This window comes from Phyllobates terribilis, unplaced genomic scaffold, assembly GCF_046119375.1.
Source record: "Phyllobates terribilis strain yellow unplaced genomic scaffold, ASM4611937v1 Scaffold_1__5_contigs__length_1240528914, whole genome shotgun sequence".
NCBI lineage: Eukaryota > Metazoa > Chordata > Amphibia > Anura > Dendrobatidae > Phyllobates > Phyllobates terribilis.
In genome coordinates, this window is record NW_027362761.1 from 107,824,333 (window position 1) to 107,844,195 (window position 19,863).

General features: G+C 48.2%; 1 protein-coding gene across 8 annotated transcripts in view; it reads right to left on the minus strand.

The window, feature by feature from the left end:
* Positions 1–18,167, minus strand: part of LOC141215063 (HAUS augmin-like complex subunit 6) — an 88,560-nt gene extending 70,393 nt beyond the window's left edge. The window contains exons 1-5 of one of the 8 annotated variants that reach the window (XM_073665583.1): positions 17,971–18,167; positions 17,790–17,827; positions 16,123–16,219; positions 15,888–16,026; positions 8,214–8,309 (exon numbers count right to left, since the gene is read on the minus strand). In XM_073665583.1, coding sequence (XP_073521684.1) covers positions 8,214–8,309; positions 15,888–15,985 — 194 coding nt within the window. In that variant the 5' untranslated portion in view covers positions 15,986–16,026; positions 16,123–16,219; positions 17,790–17,827; positions 17,971–18,167. Of the gene's footprint in view, positions 1–8,213; positions 8,310–8,391; positions 8,985–15,887; positions 16,027–16,122; positions 16,220–17,789 lie in introns of all 8 variants that reach the window. The other 7 variants (XM_073665614.1, XM_073665599.1, XM_073665516.1 and 4 more) reach the window with 7 other exon arrangements.
* Positions 18,168–19,863: the final 1,696 nt, after the last annotated feature.

Consider the following 19,863-nt stretch of genomic DNA (forward strand, 5'->3'; position numbering starts at 1 on the left):
TACCATTTTTTTTGTATACACCTTTTGAACATTTTTGCCGTGTTTATTTTTTTATGGCTTGGGTCGTTATGGATGTGGCGATAATAAACGTGCACTTTTTTGTGTTTACTTTAGTTTACATATAAAACAGCATTTTTAGTGCCCAATATTTTTTCATGCTTTATTTTATTTTTTTTACAATTTTATTTCCCCCAATTGGCCACATACAGTAATATTGTCTTACAATTAGCATCATATAGTAATAATGGAAATCATCTTGTAGTAATGTTCCCCATCCAAGTCCCCATCTTGTACTAATGTGCCCCATCCAGGTCCCCATCTTGTACTAATGTGCCCCATCCAGGTCCCCATCCTGTGGCTATGTGCCCCATCCAGGTCCCCATCCTGTGGCAACGTTCCCCATCCTGGCGCCCATCTTGTACTAATGTGCCTCATCCAGGTCCCCATCTTGGGGCTATGTGCCCCATCCAGGTCCCCATCCTGTGGCTCTGTGCCCCATCCAGGTCCCCATCTTGTGGCTCTGTGCCCCATCCAGGTCCCCATCCTGTGGCTATGTGCCCCATCCAGGTCCCCATCCTGTGGCAACGTTCCCCATCCTGGCGCCCATCTTGTACTAATGTGCCTCATCCAGGTCCCCATCTTGTGGCTATGTGCCCCATCCAGGTCCCCATCTTGTGGCTATGTGCCCCATCCAGGTCCCCATCTTGTGGCTATGTGCCCCATCTTGTGGCTCTGTGCCCCATCCAGGTCCCCATCTTGTGGCTATGTGCCCCATCCAGGTCCCCTCTTGTGGCTCTGTGCACCATCCCGGTCCCCATGTTGTGGCTCTGTGCCCCATCCAGGTCCACATCTTGTGGCTCTGTGCCCCATCCAGGTCCCCATCCTGTGGCTATGTGCCCCATCCAGGTCCCCTCTTGTGGCTATGTGCCCCATCCAGGTCCCCTCTTGTGGCTATGTGCCCCATCCTGTGGCTATGTGCCCCATCCAGGTCCCCATCCTGTGGCTATGTGCCCCATCCAGGTCCCCTCTTGTGGCTCTGTGCACCATCCCGGTCCCCATGTTGTGGCTCTGTGCCCCATCCAGGTCCACATCTTGTGGCTATGTGCCCCATCCAGGTCCCCATCCTGTGGCTCTGTGCCCCATCCAGGTCCCCTCTTGTGGCTCTGTGCCCCATCCAGGTCCCCTCTTGTGGCTCTGTGCCCCATCCAGGTCCCCTCTTGTGGCTATGTGCCCCATCCAGGTCCCCTCTTGTGGCTATGTGCCCCATCCAGGTCCCCTCTTGTGGCTATGTGCCCCATCCAGGTCCCCTCTTGTGGCTATGTGCCCCATCCAGGTCCCCTCTTGTGGCTATGTGCCCCATCCAGGTCCCCTCTTGTGGCTATGTGCCCCATCCAGGTCCCCATCTTGTGGCTCTGTGCCCCATCCAGGTCCCCTCTTGTGGCTCTGTGCCCCATCCAGGTCCCCTCTTGTGGCTATGTGCCCCATCCAGGTCCCCATCTTGTGGCTATGTGCCCCATCCAGGTCCCCATCTTGTGGCTATGTGCCCCATCCAGGTCCCCTCTTGTGGCTCTGTGCCCCATCCAGGTCCCCATCTTGTGGCTATGTGCCCCATCCAGGTCCCCATCTTGTGGCTATGTGCCCCATCCAGGTCCCCATCTTGTGGCTATGTGCCCCATCCAGGTCCCCATCTTGTGGCTATGTGCCCCATCTTGTGGCTCTGTGCCCCATCCAGGTCCCCATCTTGTGGCTATGTGCCCCATCCAGGTCCCCATCCTGTGGCTATGTGCCCCATCCAGGTCCCCTCTTGTGGCTCTGTGCATCATCCCGGTCCCCATGTTGTGGCTCTGTGCCCCATCCAGGTCCACATCTTGTGGCTATGTGCCCCATCCAGGTCCCCATCCTGTGGCTATGTGCCCCATCCAGGTCCCCTCTTGTGGCTATGTGCCCCATCCAGGTCCCCTCTTGTGGCTATGTGCCCCATCCTGTGGCTATGTGCCCCATCCAGGTCCCCATCCTGTGGCTATGTGCCCCATCCAGGTCCCCTCTTGTGGCTCTGTGCACCATCCCGGTCCCCATGTTGTGGCTCTGTGCCCCATCCAGGTCCACATCTTGTGGCTATGTGCCCCATCCAGGTCCCCATCCTGTGGCTATGTGCCCCATCCAGGTCCCCTCTTGTGGCTCTGTGCCCCATCCAGGTCCCCTCTTGTGGCTCTGTGCCCCATCCAGGTCCCCTCTTGTGGCTATGTGCCCCATCCAGGTCCCCTCTTGTGGCTATGTGCCCCATCCAGGTCCCCTCTTGTGGCTATGTGCCCCATCCAGGTCCCCTCTTGTGGCTATGTGCCCCATCCTGTGGCTATGTGCCCCATCCAGGTCCCCATCTTGTGGCTATGTGCCCCATCCAGGTCCCCTCTTGTGGCTCTGTGCCCCATCCAGGTCCCCTCTTGTGGCTATGTGCCCCATCCAGGTCCCCATCTTGTGGCTATGTGCCCCATCCAGGTCCCCATCTTGTGGCTATGTGCCCCATCCAGGTCCCCATCTTGTGGCTATGTGCCCCATCCAGGTCCCCATCTTGTGGCTATGTGCCCCATCCAGGTCCCCATCTTGTGGCTATGTGCCCCATCCAGGTCCCCATCTTGTGGCTCTGTGCCCCATCCAGGTCCCCATCTTGTGGCTCTGTGCCCCATCCAGGTCCCCATCTTGTGGCTATGTGCCCCATCCAGGTCCCCATCCTGTGGCTATGTGCCCCATCCAGGTCCCCTCTTGTGGCTCTGTGCATCATCCCGGTCCCCATGTTGTGGCTCTGTGCCCCATCCAGGTCCACATCTTGTGGCTATGTGCCCCATCCAGGTCCCCATCCTGTGGCTATGTGCCCCATCCAGGTCCCCTCTTGTGGCTATGTGCCCCATCCAGGTCCCCTCTTGTGGCTATGTGCCCCATCCTGTGGCTATGTGCCCCATCCAGGTCCCCATCCTGTGGCTATGTGCCCCATCCAGGTCCCCTCTTGTGGCTCTGTGCACCATCCCGGTCCCCATGTTGTGGCTCTGTGCCCCATCCAGGTCCACATCTTGTGGCTATGTGCCCCATCCAGGTCCCCATCCTGTGGCTATGTGCCCCATCCAGGTCCCCTCTTGTGGCTCTGTGCCCCATCCAGGTCCCCTCTTGTGGCTCTGTGCCCCATCCAGGTCCCCTCTTGTGGCTATGTGCCCCATCCAGGTCCCCTCTTGTGGCTATGTGCCCCATCCAGGTCCCCTCTTGTGGCTCTGTGCCCCATCCAGGTCCCCATCTTGTGGCTATGTGCCCCATCCAGGTCCCCTCTTGTGGCTCTGTGCCCCATCCAGGTCCCCATCTTGTGGCTATGTGCCCCATCCAGGTCCCCTCTTGTGGCTCTGTGCCCCATCCAGGTCCCCTCTTGTGGCTATGTGCCCCATCCAGGTCCCCATCTTGTGGCTATGTGCCCCATCCAGGTCCCCATCTTGTGGCTATGTGCCCCATCCAGGTCCCCATCTTGTGGCTATGTGCCCCATCCAGGTCCCCATCTTGTGGCTCTGTGCCCCATCCAGGTCCCCATCTTGTGGCTCTGTGCCCCATCCAGGTCCCCTCTTGCGGCTATGTGCCCCATCCAGGTCCCCATCTTGTGGCTATGTGCCCCATCCAGGTCCCCTCTTGTGGCTATGTGCCCCATCCAGGTCCCCATCTTGTGGCTATGTGCCCCCTGTGCTGTTCTTCACACACATAAAATAGAAAAAAAAAAAGATGATTCTCACCTGTCCTCCGTTCCCTCGGCGGCCTTCCTGCAGATGTGGCCCGCAGGCACCACAGAGTCCGACCCCTTGACGATCCTGACCTGGTCCAGGAGGAGCCGCCGACAGCAGCGCTGCATTGCCGCACAGAGACCGTCTCCCAGCACAGTATTTTCAATGTCAGCCGCCGGCCAATCAGAGGCCAGCAGCTGACATCTGCATATGGCAATGACGTCATACTCGCTGCGCCGACACGCAGATATCAGCTGCTGGCCTCTGATTGGCCAGCGGCTGGCATTGGAAATGCAGTGCTGGGAAACAGTCTCTGTGCGGCAATTCATCGCTGCTGTCAGCGGCTCCTCCCGGACCAGGTCGGGATCGTCAAGGGGTCTGTGCCTGCGGGCCGCATAAAGCAGCCTCAGGGGCCGCATGCGGCCCGCGGGCCGCGTGTTTGAGACCCCTGCTCTATAGTCTGGTCACTATGGTGACTAGGGAGAGTTGGCAGTTGGAGAGGATCTAGCCCGACTAGAGGCGAGGAGTAGAGTACAAGGGCTGCTAGGATTGAGTACCTTACCAGTCTTTTCAGAGACCTGACAACCAAGAGCCGACAGCAGAAGAAATATAAAAGGCACGTTCCTGCCTTATGCATAAAATCTAAATACAGAACCCAAACAGGCAATTGGCACGCCACATCCTGCCCGCTATAGTAGGTAGTCCTAGAGACCGAGGGTATAACCTGAAAGACCCTAAACTTACAGAGCACATCACAACAAGGCCAAACCTCAGTTATAGATTTACCAAGTCAGAGCATCAGTCCTGTTGCCATCCAGCCGGAACTTGTATGGCAATCAAGTGTTGCAGCTAAATGCTGGAGAAGCTGTGAATAATTAATCTGTGATCCAGCAAACCGTTTGAACTGTTCATACCAAGGTCATGTTTCTTCCTACCTACCTCTAACTCCTCTAGATGTGCCCTGGGAATGAGTTTGGAGCGCCAGGAACCAAGTAGGAACACCGTGACACACCAAACTACATGCCACCACGGAATAGCCATACCACAGCTCAGCACCTACGTCTGGGCCCAATAGTGCCTCCTGGCCCTATTACTCAGGTGTGGCATACACTGCATAATCAGGTAATTTTCTTACCAGGTGCTTCACTCCTGAATTATAAAAGGTATTTCAACTTATACCACCTGACCAGTATGTGACACTCTCCTGGTTCACACAGAAGACCATGACACTGTATGATTCGATATCAATCCCTCTAGGCATAGAGAAAGTAACTTTCCAGGATGTCCCCCTGACAGCACCATGGAGGACGTCCTCCTAATCCATCCAGGGACAGGAAACACGAGTTTAAAAGCCCTCCCCCTCCAGTGTTTTTCCTGTCCCTGGGAGGATAGGAACAGGAGAGGAGCAAGAGGTCCCTGGACCCGAAGAACTTACCGGATGGCGGACCCAGGGGGAATCGGGCAGCACAGCTTCTCCTTCCCCCTGCTATCATCTTAGTGTAGCGGTGTCCACCTGACAATGTATGTAGTTTACTAAGCACAATCCTGCTGACAGGTGAGCTTTAATATGGATAACACTGATGACAGGTTCTCTTTTTTTTCTCTATAAAAACACACACCATATATGTGGTATCGCTGCATCCAGAAAAGTCCAATCAAAATATTAAGATTAATCTGATTGGTAAGCCGAAAAAAATAATTGCTGGTATTCTGGTCCCCACAACAGTTAGGGGAGGGGGAATTAATCCAGCTACAGGGATAGAGCATAAAATCTTTATCACAATATCTGGGGGGAGGGGAGGGGGAATACGCCGGCATGAGTCCTGGGACCGGATGCTAGGTATACATTATACATACCCCCATACACTTGTATGGAGCAATGCTACGCCCCGTCTAGTGACAGTCAGTGGGCGTGTCTGACAAGAAGGCACAGCCTCGCTCAATACAAGTGTATGGGGAGTGAGGCCAGGCCCACTGGCCGGGAGTATGTATAACACATACATAAGGTTAATGGGTCTCATACCGGCGAACCCCTACAGAGCACAGTGCCTGCGCTGGGGGCATTCATAAGTCTGCAGTCACACAGAGTGACTGCAGACTTATCACTTTTGACCAGACAATCCTTAATGGGTGCCATATCTCTGGCTTGTGCAGAACAGCAACGGTAGACGAGAGGGAAACAGAGGAGCACTTCCAAGTGGTATGTAAAATCATGATGCCTTTATTCTTTAATCCATAACTAATGGACTAAAGACATCAAGATTATATATACCACTTGGAAGCATTACACTCTCAGATATATACACACACATTTTATTAGAATCCCAAGATTAGAGATAGAGATATATCCCACTCAAGTAGGTCACATTACACTTTTTCTGAGATCTTTATATTTACCTCCTGCTATGCGTTTTCTGAGCTACCACCCACTGGTCTATACCGTTTTAATATTTTTAAAAGGCAAGTATGAAATCCAAAAGTAAATTTCAATTAATAAATCTTAAAATTAGAAAAGGTATTAGGTTTTTAAAGAGTCATGATAAAATTCCCTATAACTCACTCAGTATTGCAACTTAAAGGGGGGGTACCACCACCACCACGGAGATGGGAATACCCCTTTAAGGTTCAGTTTGCATTACCCACTTCCTATGACAATTCATTTGAGAATCCCAGTGCATGATGGGATACTCAAACGAATCTTCATCTGCTGTCACTCCCCCCTTGCCACCCTGAAACGAAGCGTCAGTGACTCATTTCAGGGGCCGTGCTGTCTCTTCTGCTGTGCGATGAGCGCAGCTGAATAGTAATAAGACAGCAGCCAAGCGGTGTCACTATACCTGGTGTGCAAGAGGACTAGTGCCGCCCCTGTAGATGTCACTGGTCTCACTTGGGCATAGTGACACTGCTCTATAGCAGGCTTATTACTATTCATTTAAGCAGACAACAAACGGACACTGCACAGGAAAGACACCACAGGGACCAGCTCCTCAAATGAGCGTCACTGATTATGCTTCTTTTCAGGGCAGCAAACGAAGCAAGGGGAGTGTCAGGATTTCTAAGCGCCCGCCCAAATACCCCTCCCCCTCTGAACTTATTTCAGGGCAGTAAGGGGAGTGACAGCAGTTTCAGCCAGCAGATGACGATTTGTTTGAGTATCCCATCAAGCACTGGGAATTCTCAAAAGAATCATAGGGACTGGATAATATAAACAGAATGTAAGAAAATGTAACCAGCTCACATAAAGCATCTCTCAGCGTGCAAAAGCAAGGAAAACGTGCGATTCCACATGGAAATCCAGAAACATGAGAAAAAAAATCCAGATTCATAAAGTCCAAAAGGTTTGTTAGTACAACATTAAAAGCGGATTGCACGCACTCTGGCATTCTTTTTCAAAGCTGATAAACAGAACCATAAGTTGCAGTAGAGAGAATGGTAGGGAATTTTACCATGGCTTTAAAAAACAACTTTTGTAATTTAAGATTAGTTGAAATTTACTATTGGGTTGCAGATTAACCTTTTAAAGGGTTTGTCCACTACTTAGACAGCCCCTTCTTAATCTAACTGTTAAGCCCCAGCACTCGCAGTCCCAGGGCTCCCGTGCGATGGTTGTGACATGTGACCCTGGCGCCCAATCAGCGCTGGAGTTACTGTCCCCGCAAAAGGACAAATCGAACATGTTGAAGAGGTCCGCGCTGCAGCTGATCACTGACTTCCTCTTCAGTGCGACAGGAGGCGGGGACAGTGACGCCAGCCCTGACTGGGTGCCGAGGTCACATGACACAACAGCACGGGAGCCCCGAAGAGAGCAAGTGCCGACACTGCGGGAACAAAGCCAGCACGGGAGGGGAGTATAAGTTTTATTAGTTCATCGGGGCCAAACATGGCAAATGAGAGTTAATTTCATGATTTTTCAAAGAGCCCTTTACTTTCTAGCACACGTCAGCTCTCTATGTACAATTAAGAGCTCCATGTATATATTTCAGTACAGATTATTACGCTTTCCACAAGCTGCTTAGACATTGCCTGTAACTGGTCGCCCTCTTTGTCAGCATACTTGGGCGGCACAGTGGCGCAGTGGTTAGCACTGAAGCCTTGCAGCGCTGGGGTCCTGGGTTCAAATCCCACCAAGGACAACATCTGCAAGGAGTTTGTATGGTTTCCTCCAGGTTCTCCCACACTCCAAAGACATACTGATAGGGAATGTAGATTGTAACTCCCAATGGGGACAGCGACGATAATGTATGTAAAGCGCTGCGGAATATGTTAGCGCTATATAAAAATAAAGATTATTATTATACTTGCATGACTGCACCATGACCAAGGGGAGTTTGGTATGGGGCGTACAACTCCTACGTACACCCCTGCACGTACCCACTGAAGGGCAGGAGCGCAATGTACCTGCAGGCACAGTCAGCAGCAGGTAGTGGGCACCACTCACCATACCATGAGGTTACCCCTTACCTGAAGACCTCCTTGCAGCGGGCACTGTCCAGCCTGGCAAACAGGAAGTGGAAGACCACACAGAAGGCGTCCTTGTTAGGCTTGTCAAACATGTTCCTAGAGAGAAAGGATGCATGAGACCAAACACCAACATTCACCACGTGACCCTTCCCAGACCCCAGGGGAATGGGGAACTCACACTCCGAACGTCACATGGGCGAGGGGCCTGACAGCAGCGGCGGCCTCTGCTCCGGCCTCAAAGCCCAGGGCCTGCAGAGACAGCCACGCGTGTTCCTTCTGCCAGGACGGCTGGGAGCGGGGCACGCTCTGCATGATGGCTGCTGTGGGCGCAAGTAAAGGTCTAACAGGGCCAGAAGAAAGCGCTCGCTGTCTGCACAGCCGCGTCAGTGCCTCCTGCCGGATACCCACACTGGTCCACTCCACAGCCACCAGTTTAGGACCGGTGCTGTCACTCAACTGCAATCCGGAGAGTGAATAGTTTCTCTGAGGGAAGAAAAGAGGCCGCCATCTTGGCGCCAAAACCAGCTATTCATTTAGTCCAATCAGCACGCTCTAATGTGGTCTTCAGAATCAACCAATGGTGACGCTGGAAATCGCAGGTAGGCGGGTACTGGATGCTGTTTACGCTGCATCAGTCGCTGGAGTGAGAACTGTGCGTGCGCCGCCATCTTCCCGTAGTCCTGATTAGTGACGAGCTGCCGTGTTCCCACAAGCAGGGGACTACGCCGGAGCATAGAATGGTTTCTTTTCAGTCAGAGCCAGAAGTGGTTCCTAAACAAAAGAAATCCGTTTGTTGTCTAATTTGTGAGTGAAAAAATTATAATTGTAAAAGATTCTCTCCCACTTTAGGTTAACCTCTTAACGACCAAGCAATTTTTCGTTTTTGTGCTTTTCATTTTTACACCCCTTAGTCCAAGAGCCGGAACTTTTATATTTTCCTACTGACAAAGCCAGCAGGGCTTGTTTTCTGTGAGACTAGCTGTACATCCATGTTACTGTACTGGAAACTGAGATAAATTAATTCCAAGGGAAATTGCAAAAAAGAATGCGATTTGGCAATTGTTTTTTGGGTTTTCTTTTTTTCGGTGTTCATTCTGCAGTAACAACGAGCTCTAAATATGATTGTCCAGGTCAGTACGGTTACGACACTACCAAACTTGTGGGGTTTTTAAGTGCTGAAAAAAAAAGTAGAAATTTTGTTGAAAGAAAAAAAAAATTAGTTTGTGTCGACATCTTCCAACGCCCATAGCGTTTACATTTCCCGGTCACTGCAGCTGTGTGAGGGCCCGTTTTTTGCTTGGTCACTTGATGTTTTTATTGATACTATTTTGAGGTAGATATCACACTTTCATGGCTTCTTAACCCCTTAGTGACGGAGCCAATTTTAACCTTAACCCCTTTATGACGCGGTCAGTAATAGTACGACCATGTGCCCTGGCCCAGGGACGTACTATTACTGACCAGGCGGTCTGCCACACCCGGCACTGATACTGACACTCGGTGCCACAAGTGGTCCCACACCTCTCCCGACACATTAACCCCTGAAATGCTGCAATTGAAGTAGATCGCAGCATTTCAGGAGCAGGGAGAGGAAAAACAGCCGCTGTTACCTTGAATCGGAGACCCTGTGCTGACAGCGCAGGGTCCCAATCGTTGCCATAGTGACCCGATGTCGTCATGAGTCACCAGACACCAGCAAGTTACTTTGATAACGTATGATAGTGCACGATCAAAGTAACTTGTGTCTGCAAGGCTGACAAGTCATAATGTATAGCAGTGATCCTGCACTTCTATACATGATAACTGCGATCAAACTGCAGAAAGTGAAAGTACCATAGATATACAGTACAGACCAAAAGTTTGGACACACCTTCTCATTTAAAGATTTTTCTGTATTTTCATGACTATGAAAATTGTACATTCACACTGAAGGCATCAAAACTATGAATTAACACATGTGGAATTATATACTTAACAAAAAAGTGTGAAACAACTGAAAATATGTCTTATATTCTAGGTTCTTCAAAGTAGCCACCTTTTGCTTTGATGACTGCTTTGCACACTCTTGGCATTCTCTTGATGAGCTTCAAGAGGTAGTCACTGGAAATGGTCTTTCAACAATTTTGAAGGAGTTCCCAGAGATGCTTAGCACTTGTTGGACCTTTTGCCTTCACTCTGCGGTCCAGCTCACCCCAAACCATCTCGATTGGGTTCAGGTCTGGTGACTGTGGAGGCCTGGTCATCTGGCGTAGCACCCCATCACTCTCCCTCTTGGTCAAATAGCCCTTACACAGCCTGGAGGTGTGTTTGGGGTCATTGACCTGTTGAAAAATAAATGATGGTCCAACTAAACGCAAACCGGATGGAATAGCATGCCGCTGCAAGATGCTGTGGTAGCCATGCTGGTTCAGTATGCCTTCAATTTTGAATAAATCCCCAACAGTGTCACCAGCAAAGCACCCCCACACCATCACACCTCCTCCTCCATGCTTCACGGTGGGAACCAGGCATGTAGAGTCCATCCGTTCACCTTTTCTGCGTCGCACAAAGACACGGTGGTTGGAACCAAAGATCTCAAATTTGGACTCATCAGACCAAAGCACAGATTTCCACTGGTCTAATGTCCATTCCTTGTGTTCTTTAGCCCAAACAAGTCTTCTGCTTGTTGTCAGTCCTTAGCACTGGTTTCCTAGCAGCTATTTTACCATGAAGGCCTCCTGCACAAAGTCTCCTCTTAACAGTTGTTGTAGAGATGTGTCTACTGCTAGAACTCTGTGTGGCTTTGACCTGGTCTCTAATCTGAGCTGCTGTTAGCCTGCTATTTCTGAGGCTGGTGCCTCGGATAAACTTATCCTCAGAAGCAGAGGTGACTCTTGGTCTTCCTTTCCTGGGGCGGTCCTCATGTGAGCCAGTTTCTTTGTAGCGCTTGATGGTTTTTTCAACTGCACTTGGGGACACTTTCAAAGTTTTCCCAATTTTTCGCACTGACTGACCTTCATTTCTTAAAGTAATGATGGCCACTCGTTTTTCTTTACTTAGAATTTGTATTATGGAAAGAAAAAAGCAGCTAACAGTCTATTCAGTAGGACTATCAGCTGTGTATCCACCAGACTTCTGCACAACACAACTGATGGTCCCAACCCCATTTATAAGGCAATAAATCCCACTTATTAAACCTGATAGGGCACACCTGTGAAGTGAAAACCATTTCCGGTGACTACCTCTTGAAGCTCATCAAGAGAATGCCAAGAGTGTGCAAAGCAGTCATCAAAGCAAAAGGTGGCTACTTTGAAGAACCTAAAATATAAGACATATTTTCAGTTGTTTCACACTTTTTTGTTAAGTATATAATTGCACATGTGTTAATTCATAGTTTTGATGCCTTCAGTGTAAATGTACAATTTTCAAAGTCATGAAAATACAGAAAAATCTGTAAATGAGAAGTTGTGTCCAAACTTTTGGTCTGTACTGTGTGTGTATATATATATATATATATATATATATATATATATATATATATATATATATATATATATATACACACACACACACACACACACACACACACACACACACACACACACACACACACACACACACACACACACAGTGGTGGCCAAAAGTATTGGCACCCCTGCAATTCTGTCAAATAATACTCAGTTTCTTCCTGAAAATGATTGCAATCACAAATTCTTTGGTATTATTCTCTTCATTTAATTTGTCTTCAATGAAAAAGCACAAAAAGAATTGCCCTAAAGCCAAATTGGATATAATTCCACACCAAACCTAAAAAAGGGGGTGGACAAAAGTATTGGCACTGTTTGAAAAATCATGTGATGCTTCTCTAATTCGTGTAATTAACAGCACCTGTAACTTACCTGTGGCACCTAACAGGTGTTGGCAATAACTAAATCACACTTGCAGCCAGTTAACATGGATTAAAGTTGACTCAACCTCTGTCCTGTGTCCTTGTGTGTACCACATTGAGCATGGAGAAAAGAAAGAAGACCAAAGAACTGTCTGAGGACTTGAGAAACCAAATGGTGAGGAAGCATGAGCAATCTCAAGGCTACAAGTCCATCTCCAAAGACCTGAATGTTCCTGTGTCTTTCCGTGTGCAGTGTCATCAAGAAGTTTAAAGCCCATGGCACTGTGGCTAACCTCCCTAGATGTGGACGGAAAAGAAAAATTGAGAGATTTCAACGCAAGATTGTGCGGATGGTGGATAAAGAACCTCGACTAACATCCAAACAAGTTCAAGCTGCCCTGCAGTCCGAGGGTACAGCAGTGTCAACCCGTACTATCCGTCGGCATCTGAATGAAAAGGGACTGTATGGTAGGATACCCAGGAAGACCTCACTTCTTACCCCGAGACATAAAAAATCCAGGCTGGAGTTTGCCAAAACTTACCTGAGAAAGCTGAAAATGTTTTAGAAGAATGTTCTCTGGTCAGATGAGACAAAAGTAGAGCTTTTTGGGAAAAAGCATCAACATAGAGTGTACAGGGAAAAAAAAAAAAAAAGAGGCATTGAAAGAAAAGAACACGGTCCCTACAGTCAAACATGGTGGAGGTTCCCTGATGTTTTTGGGTTGCTTTGCTGCCTCTGGCACTGGACTGCTTGACCGTGTGCATGGCATTATGAAGTCTGAAGACTACCAACAAATTTTGCAGCATAATGTAGGGCCCAGTGTGAGAAAGCTGGGTCTCCCTCAGAGGTCATGGGTCTTCCAGCAGGACAATGACCCAAAACACACTTCCAAAAGCACTATAAAATGGTTTGAGAGAAAGCACTGGAGACTTTTAAAGTGGCCAGCAATGAGTCCAGACCTGAATCCCATAGAACACCTGTGGAGAGATGTCAAAATGGCAGTTTGGAGAAGCCACCCTTCAAATATCAGGGACCTGGAGCAGTTTGCCAAAGAAGAATGGTCTACAATTCCAGCAGAGCATTGTAAGAAACTCATTGATGGTTACCGGAAGCGGTTGTTTGCAGTTATTTTTGCTAAAGGTTGTGCAACCAAGTATTAGGCTAAGGGTGCCAATACTTTTATCTGGCCCATTTTTGGAGTTTTGTGTGAAATGATCAATGATTTGATTTTTGCTTCATTCTCTTTTGTGTTTTTTCTCCTTGCAAGCAAATTAAATGAAGATAATAATACCAAAGAATTTGTGATTGCAATCATTTTCAGGAAGAAACTGAGTATTATCTGACAGAATTGCAGGGGTGCCAATACTTTTGGCCACCACTGTATATGTTGTGGAATACCTATACTAACTATAAAGAAGCAAATCTCTCCCTGACGCAGCAGCATCTCTCCCTACTCTGCCTGATTCCAGGGTACACTGTGACGAGCATAGCGGCGCCAGGTCTTATATAGACCTGATGACGCTGTGCGGCTAGTGAATCACTGTAATGCCCACAACTAACATGGCTACGGAATTACAGTGTGTGGCAGGCAATCCCTGCATGTTCAGTGGCTCTCTAAAGAGTGCCAAACATGCATGGAGAGGACCCGAGTTCCCGCCCGAGCAACCGGAAATACTCGCCGAGCTTGTGGAGCACAGTGATGCTTGGGTGAGTACCGAGCACATTCGCTCATCACTATTAACCATAAAATAAAAAATAAAAGTCATCTTCACTAGAGAAGAGCAAACATGTTAGGAAATCGGCCAAAGTTCGATAAGTTATTGTGTTTCCACCAGAGTATTTTTTAGGACTTTGGCTAGGATAGTGGTGCTGTATGATGAGTGGGGGGGATTTGTTTGATGAGGGGAGGGGTTGGGGAGAGGTCGGTGGAGCGGCGGACTGTCATTCTTATTTTTTTTTTTCTTAACTTAATGTGTGGAGAATCGGGGCTCAGAAGCCATCCACAACATCCAGACACAAGGGCTGAGACTCTGCTGTATCCAGGGCTCCTTATTGGAAAATCTAATCTTTTCTGGTAGTACAGTGTTACATAAAGCAGGCCACATCAGAGCTTGTAGTTGTTTTGCGCTGAGATTCTCCTGTATCCAGAGATCCACATTAGAAAATAGTTTTTTTTTCTGTAACTCTTGTGCTACATAAAGCAGGCCACATCTGAGCTTGCAATTGTTTTGCGCTGAGATTCTGCTGTATCCAGGACTCCACATTCGAAAATATATTTTTTTCTGGTACTACTTTGCTACATAAAGCAGGCCACATCTGAGCTTGCAGTTATTTTGCGCTGAGATTCTGCTCTATCCAGGGCTCCACATTGGAAAATCAGATTCCTTCTGTTACTACCATGCTACATAAAGCAGGCCACATCTGAGCTTGTAGTTATTTTGCGCTGAGATTCTGCTCTATTCAGGGCTCTACATTAGAAAATCAGATTCCTTCTGTTACTACCGTGCTACATAAAGCAGGCCACATCTGAGCTTGTAGTTATTTTGCGCTGAGATTCTGCTCTATTCAGGGCTCTACATTAGAAAATCTATTTTTTTGTTGGTAATAGTGTGCTCCAGCCATATTACAAAGCAAATAAATACTTATTTGTAATTTAGTGACTGGTGACTGACAAATCTGGGCATAGGTTTGTTAAACAGATGATTTAAAGAGGGGAAGGGTACATCCAACATGAGTGGGAAAAAGCGAGGTGGAAGGGGGAATAGGCTTGGTGTTCAAGGTGTACGTTGGGTAGGTGGTAATGTTAGTCAAAGCTCTACTGAACACCCTCATGTCCGATCCAAAAACAATTGACAACTTCTGTTACTGGACGGGCTACTCCACTCCCTTTCTTTGGCAGCTAGCTGCACAGCGGTATGCCTTGTAGATGAGGGCAGAAAGAGCATGTGCTCCAGTGGATGGCATGCACTGCATCAAGTGGCCTCTCCTCCTCTTTCTCCACCTCAACATCACACACAGTACAGTCCTCAGAAGTGGCACCCCAAATACCCTTGTTTCCACCCCACCGAGTCACAACTCTCCAACCGCCCAACTGCCTGTAGGGAATCACAGATGGGTGAGTCTGCAGAGTTATTCACTCATTTTATGCCATAGGCATCAGAGGTCTACTCCAAGGATTCGCAGACTCAAGAGGAGGAAATCATCTGCACTGATGCCCAAATTTTTTTTCTGTTGGATCTGGGGCAGGACAAAGTAGGGTCTAAGCAGAATCCTGACCCTCATCATCTGATGAGACTCAGTTACCTGAGGCGCACGCGGACTATACTGTGCAGTCAGGATAGGAAGAGGAGGAGGGTGACTCTCAGGGTGAGGAGTGGGAGAACAGAGAGGATGATGATGAGGTTGTAGATCCCACTTGGTGTGAACCCAGAAGCTTGCAGCGGAGTAGCTCAACAGAGGAGGTGGAGGAGGAGGAAGATGAGGTTATATTGCGGCCTCCCACACAGACACGGAGTGATGCGACCACAATGACCACTGCATCATCAGCCACAACTGTGGCTTTGGCCAGCAGCGGTCGCGGGTCTGCAATTTGCAGGGGCGTCAAGGGTTGCCTAGTCTGGGCCTTTTTTGAGACTGCAAAGAATGACCCAACTAACGTTATCTGCCAACTTTGCAAAAAAAAAAGACTCTTAGAGGCAAAAATTGCAATAATTTGATTAATACATGCATTACACGGCACATGCGCAAACAACATGCATTAGTCTGGGAATCTCACTGCGATAAAATACGGACTAGCGGGCCTCATCAACCATCGGCCGCCCCATCAACCGCATCTGCTGCTTCTTCCTCCTCCGTCACAGTGCCAAGTGTTCTTATGCAGGTCTCCGGCCACAGAACCTCCATTTGTTTACCCACTCCAGTCAGGGTGAGTGAGAGCCCGTCAGCTGTAACAGAAATGGACATGCCTGCAGATTTTGTTTCACCAAGCACACCACATCTTTCTCATTCCACCGTAACATCTCCACCTGCACCTCACTCACAGTCCAGCAGTTTGTCATGTTCACCTTACTCCATCCTCTCAGGACAGCAACCAGCCCTCGGTCCCGCAGTTGTGGTCACATAAAAGATTGTTTCATCCTAAACATACCAAAGCTAAGAGGTTAAACTCCACCATCTCCAATCTGTTGGCCACAGAAATGCTGCCTTTCCACCTGGTGGATACAGACGGCTTCCAAAAGCTGATGGCTGTCGCAGTCCCCCAGTGTCAGTTGCCCAGTCACCATTACTTCTTTAAGAAGGTTGTGCCTGCGGTACACCAGCATGTCGCAGACATCACCCGTTCCTTGAAAAAAATCTATGTCTGCTGGATGGCATTTCACCAGACACCTGGACGAGCAAGCATGGCCAGGGGCATTACATCTTGCTGACTGGGCACTGGGTGACTCCGGTGGTTGTGAGGGCAGGCGAGAAGGGTCTGTTCCACAAGTTTTGGAATCCCCAAGCCTTGTGAGACTAACCTCTGTATGTAACACTTCCTCCACAGCTTCTGCCTCCTCTAGCGCGCTCCACCTGTGCCTTAATGAGACACTCATTCCAACAGTGCAGAGATAATCCCCCCCACCTCCATATTGCGCAGCTAGGGCTCAAAGCAATCAGGCAGTGTTAAAATTAATATGCCATGGAGATCACAGTTATACAGCTCGAGAGCTGTGGCCAGCTATCCTGGCCAAGTTCAAGCAATGGCTGTTTCCACTGAACCTGAAGCCAGAGAAGGTCATGTGCGATAACGGTGCGAACCTGGTGGCTGCCCTACTCCAGAGCAACCTCACACATGTACCTTTCATGGCTCATGCCCTCAACCTGGTGGTACAGCAATTTCTCCGACCCTATCCCTGCTTGGATGCGCTGCTGTAGAAAGCACGGTCACTGTGTGCTCACTTCTGCCATTCGCATCTCGCGGGTCATCGACTTGCACCGGTACAGAGGTCTTTGGACATACTAGTTAACTGGTTGATATGCAATGTGCCAACACAGTGGAATTCTACTCTGCACATGATGCAGCGACTGTGGCAGCAGCGCTGAGCCCCAATGCAGTATCGCATGTTGCAAAAGGTGCAAATCAAGCTTGCGGAATGGGCATACATTAAGGACCTCTGTACCCTTCTGCAGTTTTAATTGGCTACTAAGATGGTTAGTGCTGACGATGCAGTCATCTACATGCTGGAGCACACTTTGAATAGTCTGCGAGAGGAGGTAGTGGTCCCAGAGGAAGTGATAACGTCTCTAAGTTCCAGACGGTCATCACACAGGCGGGCGCCAAAGGAGTGTGGATTACAGCGATCGAGGGGGGCTCGTGGCACCAGACAAACTGTTAGTGAAGGTGACAGAGCAGAGGAAAAAATGGAGGACGACAAGGAAGGAGGAAAGAGGTGATGGGCGAGCACCGAACAGTCAGGAAATGAAGAGGATAATGATCCCCTCTGTTATGCGTGGTTGGCAGGAGGGGACGGAGGAAGCAAGCTTCAGTGTTACCCAACCACCAATACACCATGGGCTTGGACCTCATGGAAGAGCCCGATGTAACGGGGGCCAGGGAGGTAGTCAGTGGCGAGGGATGCTATGTTTTCTTCTTCACCCTCTCCCACTACAGGAAAATAGGGACCCGTGTGTCCCTGGGTGTGTGTGGTGTGCGGTGTTCTCTACTCACGGTCATACTCGGTTCCTTTAGGTGCAGTTCTTCTGAGCCTTGAATAAGAGACGACACAGTTTTTTAAAAAACAACACAGTCTGTCTGGCCTTGAAGACAGGTAGGATTACAGATACAATGCCAGTTGCATATAACGACACTTTAAGGCTGCCCTAGTCCTGACACGTTCAATAATGCCTACCAGCTGGAAAAGTCGAGAGTGCACAAATTGACTACATGAGTATAGGTTGTACTGTATTATGCCTGTTGCTGTTAATCCTCCATATCTTCCCCACACACACACCAGTCCTTCTTCTGCTTTGCCCCTAGCACATCTGTCCTCTCTGACTTTTCTTAAATAAAACATGGCTGACACCAACTCCCAGTAATTCCTCAGTCTTAACTGTCACACTAAGGGCGGTCCAAACCAGTTAACCCTGTGTGCCCCAACTGACAAGGGTAAGGTAATATAAATATGTAACTCTGCTGCCATCTAATGGCCGTATCATAAATAATACATTTTAAGAGGACTCCAACACACATAGTTACTAAAACAGTTCTATAGGTGAGTGGAGTAGGAATTCTCACACCGACATGATTCCCCTATTGTTGTTAGGATTCAAAATAGTGCCGACTACTGGGTTGTTACTCTGTTAGAGCCAAGGCACATGAGTAAATTTTGCCAGATGCTGGGTTTGGACCCTTTTAGATTTTGGTTTTCAAAAATGGAACAGTGGCCTGAACTCACCTGTCACGCCTTGAAGGTTATATCATGCCCGGCAGCCAGCATTCGCTCAGAACATGTCTTCAGTGCTGCTGGTGGTGTCCTGACAGATAAGAACATCGGGCTGTCCTCTGAAAGTGCAGACCGCCTAACTTTCATAAAGATGAACAAGTAATGGATCTCCAAGGACATTTGTGCCCCAATCGAAGACTAGGCGATAGTGTAGTTTTTAGTATTCTGCATTAATCTCACGTTATTGCAGTCTGTGACATCTTTGTCATGGCTTCTGTTGCTCCTAATGTTAGCAAAAATTTTTTTTGAAATGTGAAGACTCCCGGTTGGGTTTCCATCTAGTGCGTTTCCTGTAGCTAGCTTTCTCAATTCATATCTATGGAGCCTCGTTCTCAGTCTCATAGACTTACATTGGAAAAGCAACCCCCCCCCCCAACAGCGTGAGCAAGCAAAGATGAAGCAGTCACATGGCCCAGAAGATGACTGAAGCACCACTGTAAACCAGGGAACACTAAATTGGTATTTTAATACACTTCAATATATACATAATTAGGAGGGATTAGGGACACTTTTTGCTGAGACATCTAAATTAATTAAATATAGTGCAGAGATTAGTTTGCTGCTCAAGATTCAGAACCCGCATATTATATAGTAACTTTGTTATGCCTCTTCTGTGGCTGGTGGTGCTGTGACTATAGACATGAAAAAAAGTTAGGCCCTTTAGGTAAAGGTGTTAGCCTTTGACCTTGCCACATTTAAAGTTCCTAACTCTGCAGGATATTGCTAGTAGTGTTTTGATCAAATATTTTAATCGCTATGTGCTTAATATTTTAGTTTATTTGTAAGACATCAGTGACACATCTGAAGACCATTAGGAAGTGCATCATCAATTTTTAGCCAGATATCGTATCTTTCCAACTCCATCAGTGAATCAGTTTTTGAAAAGAGGGTAATAGCCATGAACAATAAGGGCTCATGCAGACGCCCATACATAATGAACCGCAATGCAATTTGGTCACAGGTCTCCCAACCAAAGCATGACTGCTTCATTAAGTTTCTGTGAAGCAGTCACACTGGTCAGCAGACCCACAACAAAGAGTCTCAAGACTCTAGCAAGTCATTTAAAAGTCATCGAACATTTGGTTATATTTGCATGCATTCAAAGCTCTGATGGGTTTGACTTCAGAGAGAAGTTTGATAGATTTCAAATGATTAAATCATTTCTACCAAACATCAAGCAGCACTTTTGCAGAAAATATAAATGCCTAGAAACAAAAATATGTCAAACAGAACAAAGTTTACAGTGAACCATAAATGTAACCAAGACAAAACAGGAACTTTATTCCAGTGACCAAAGTT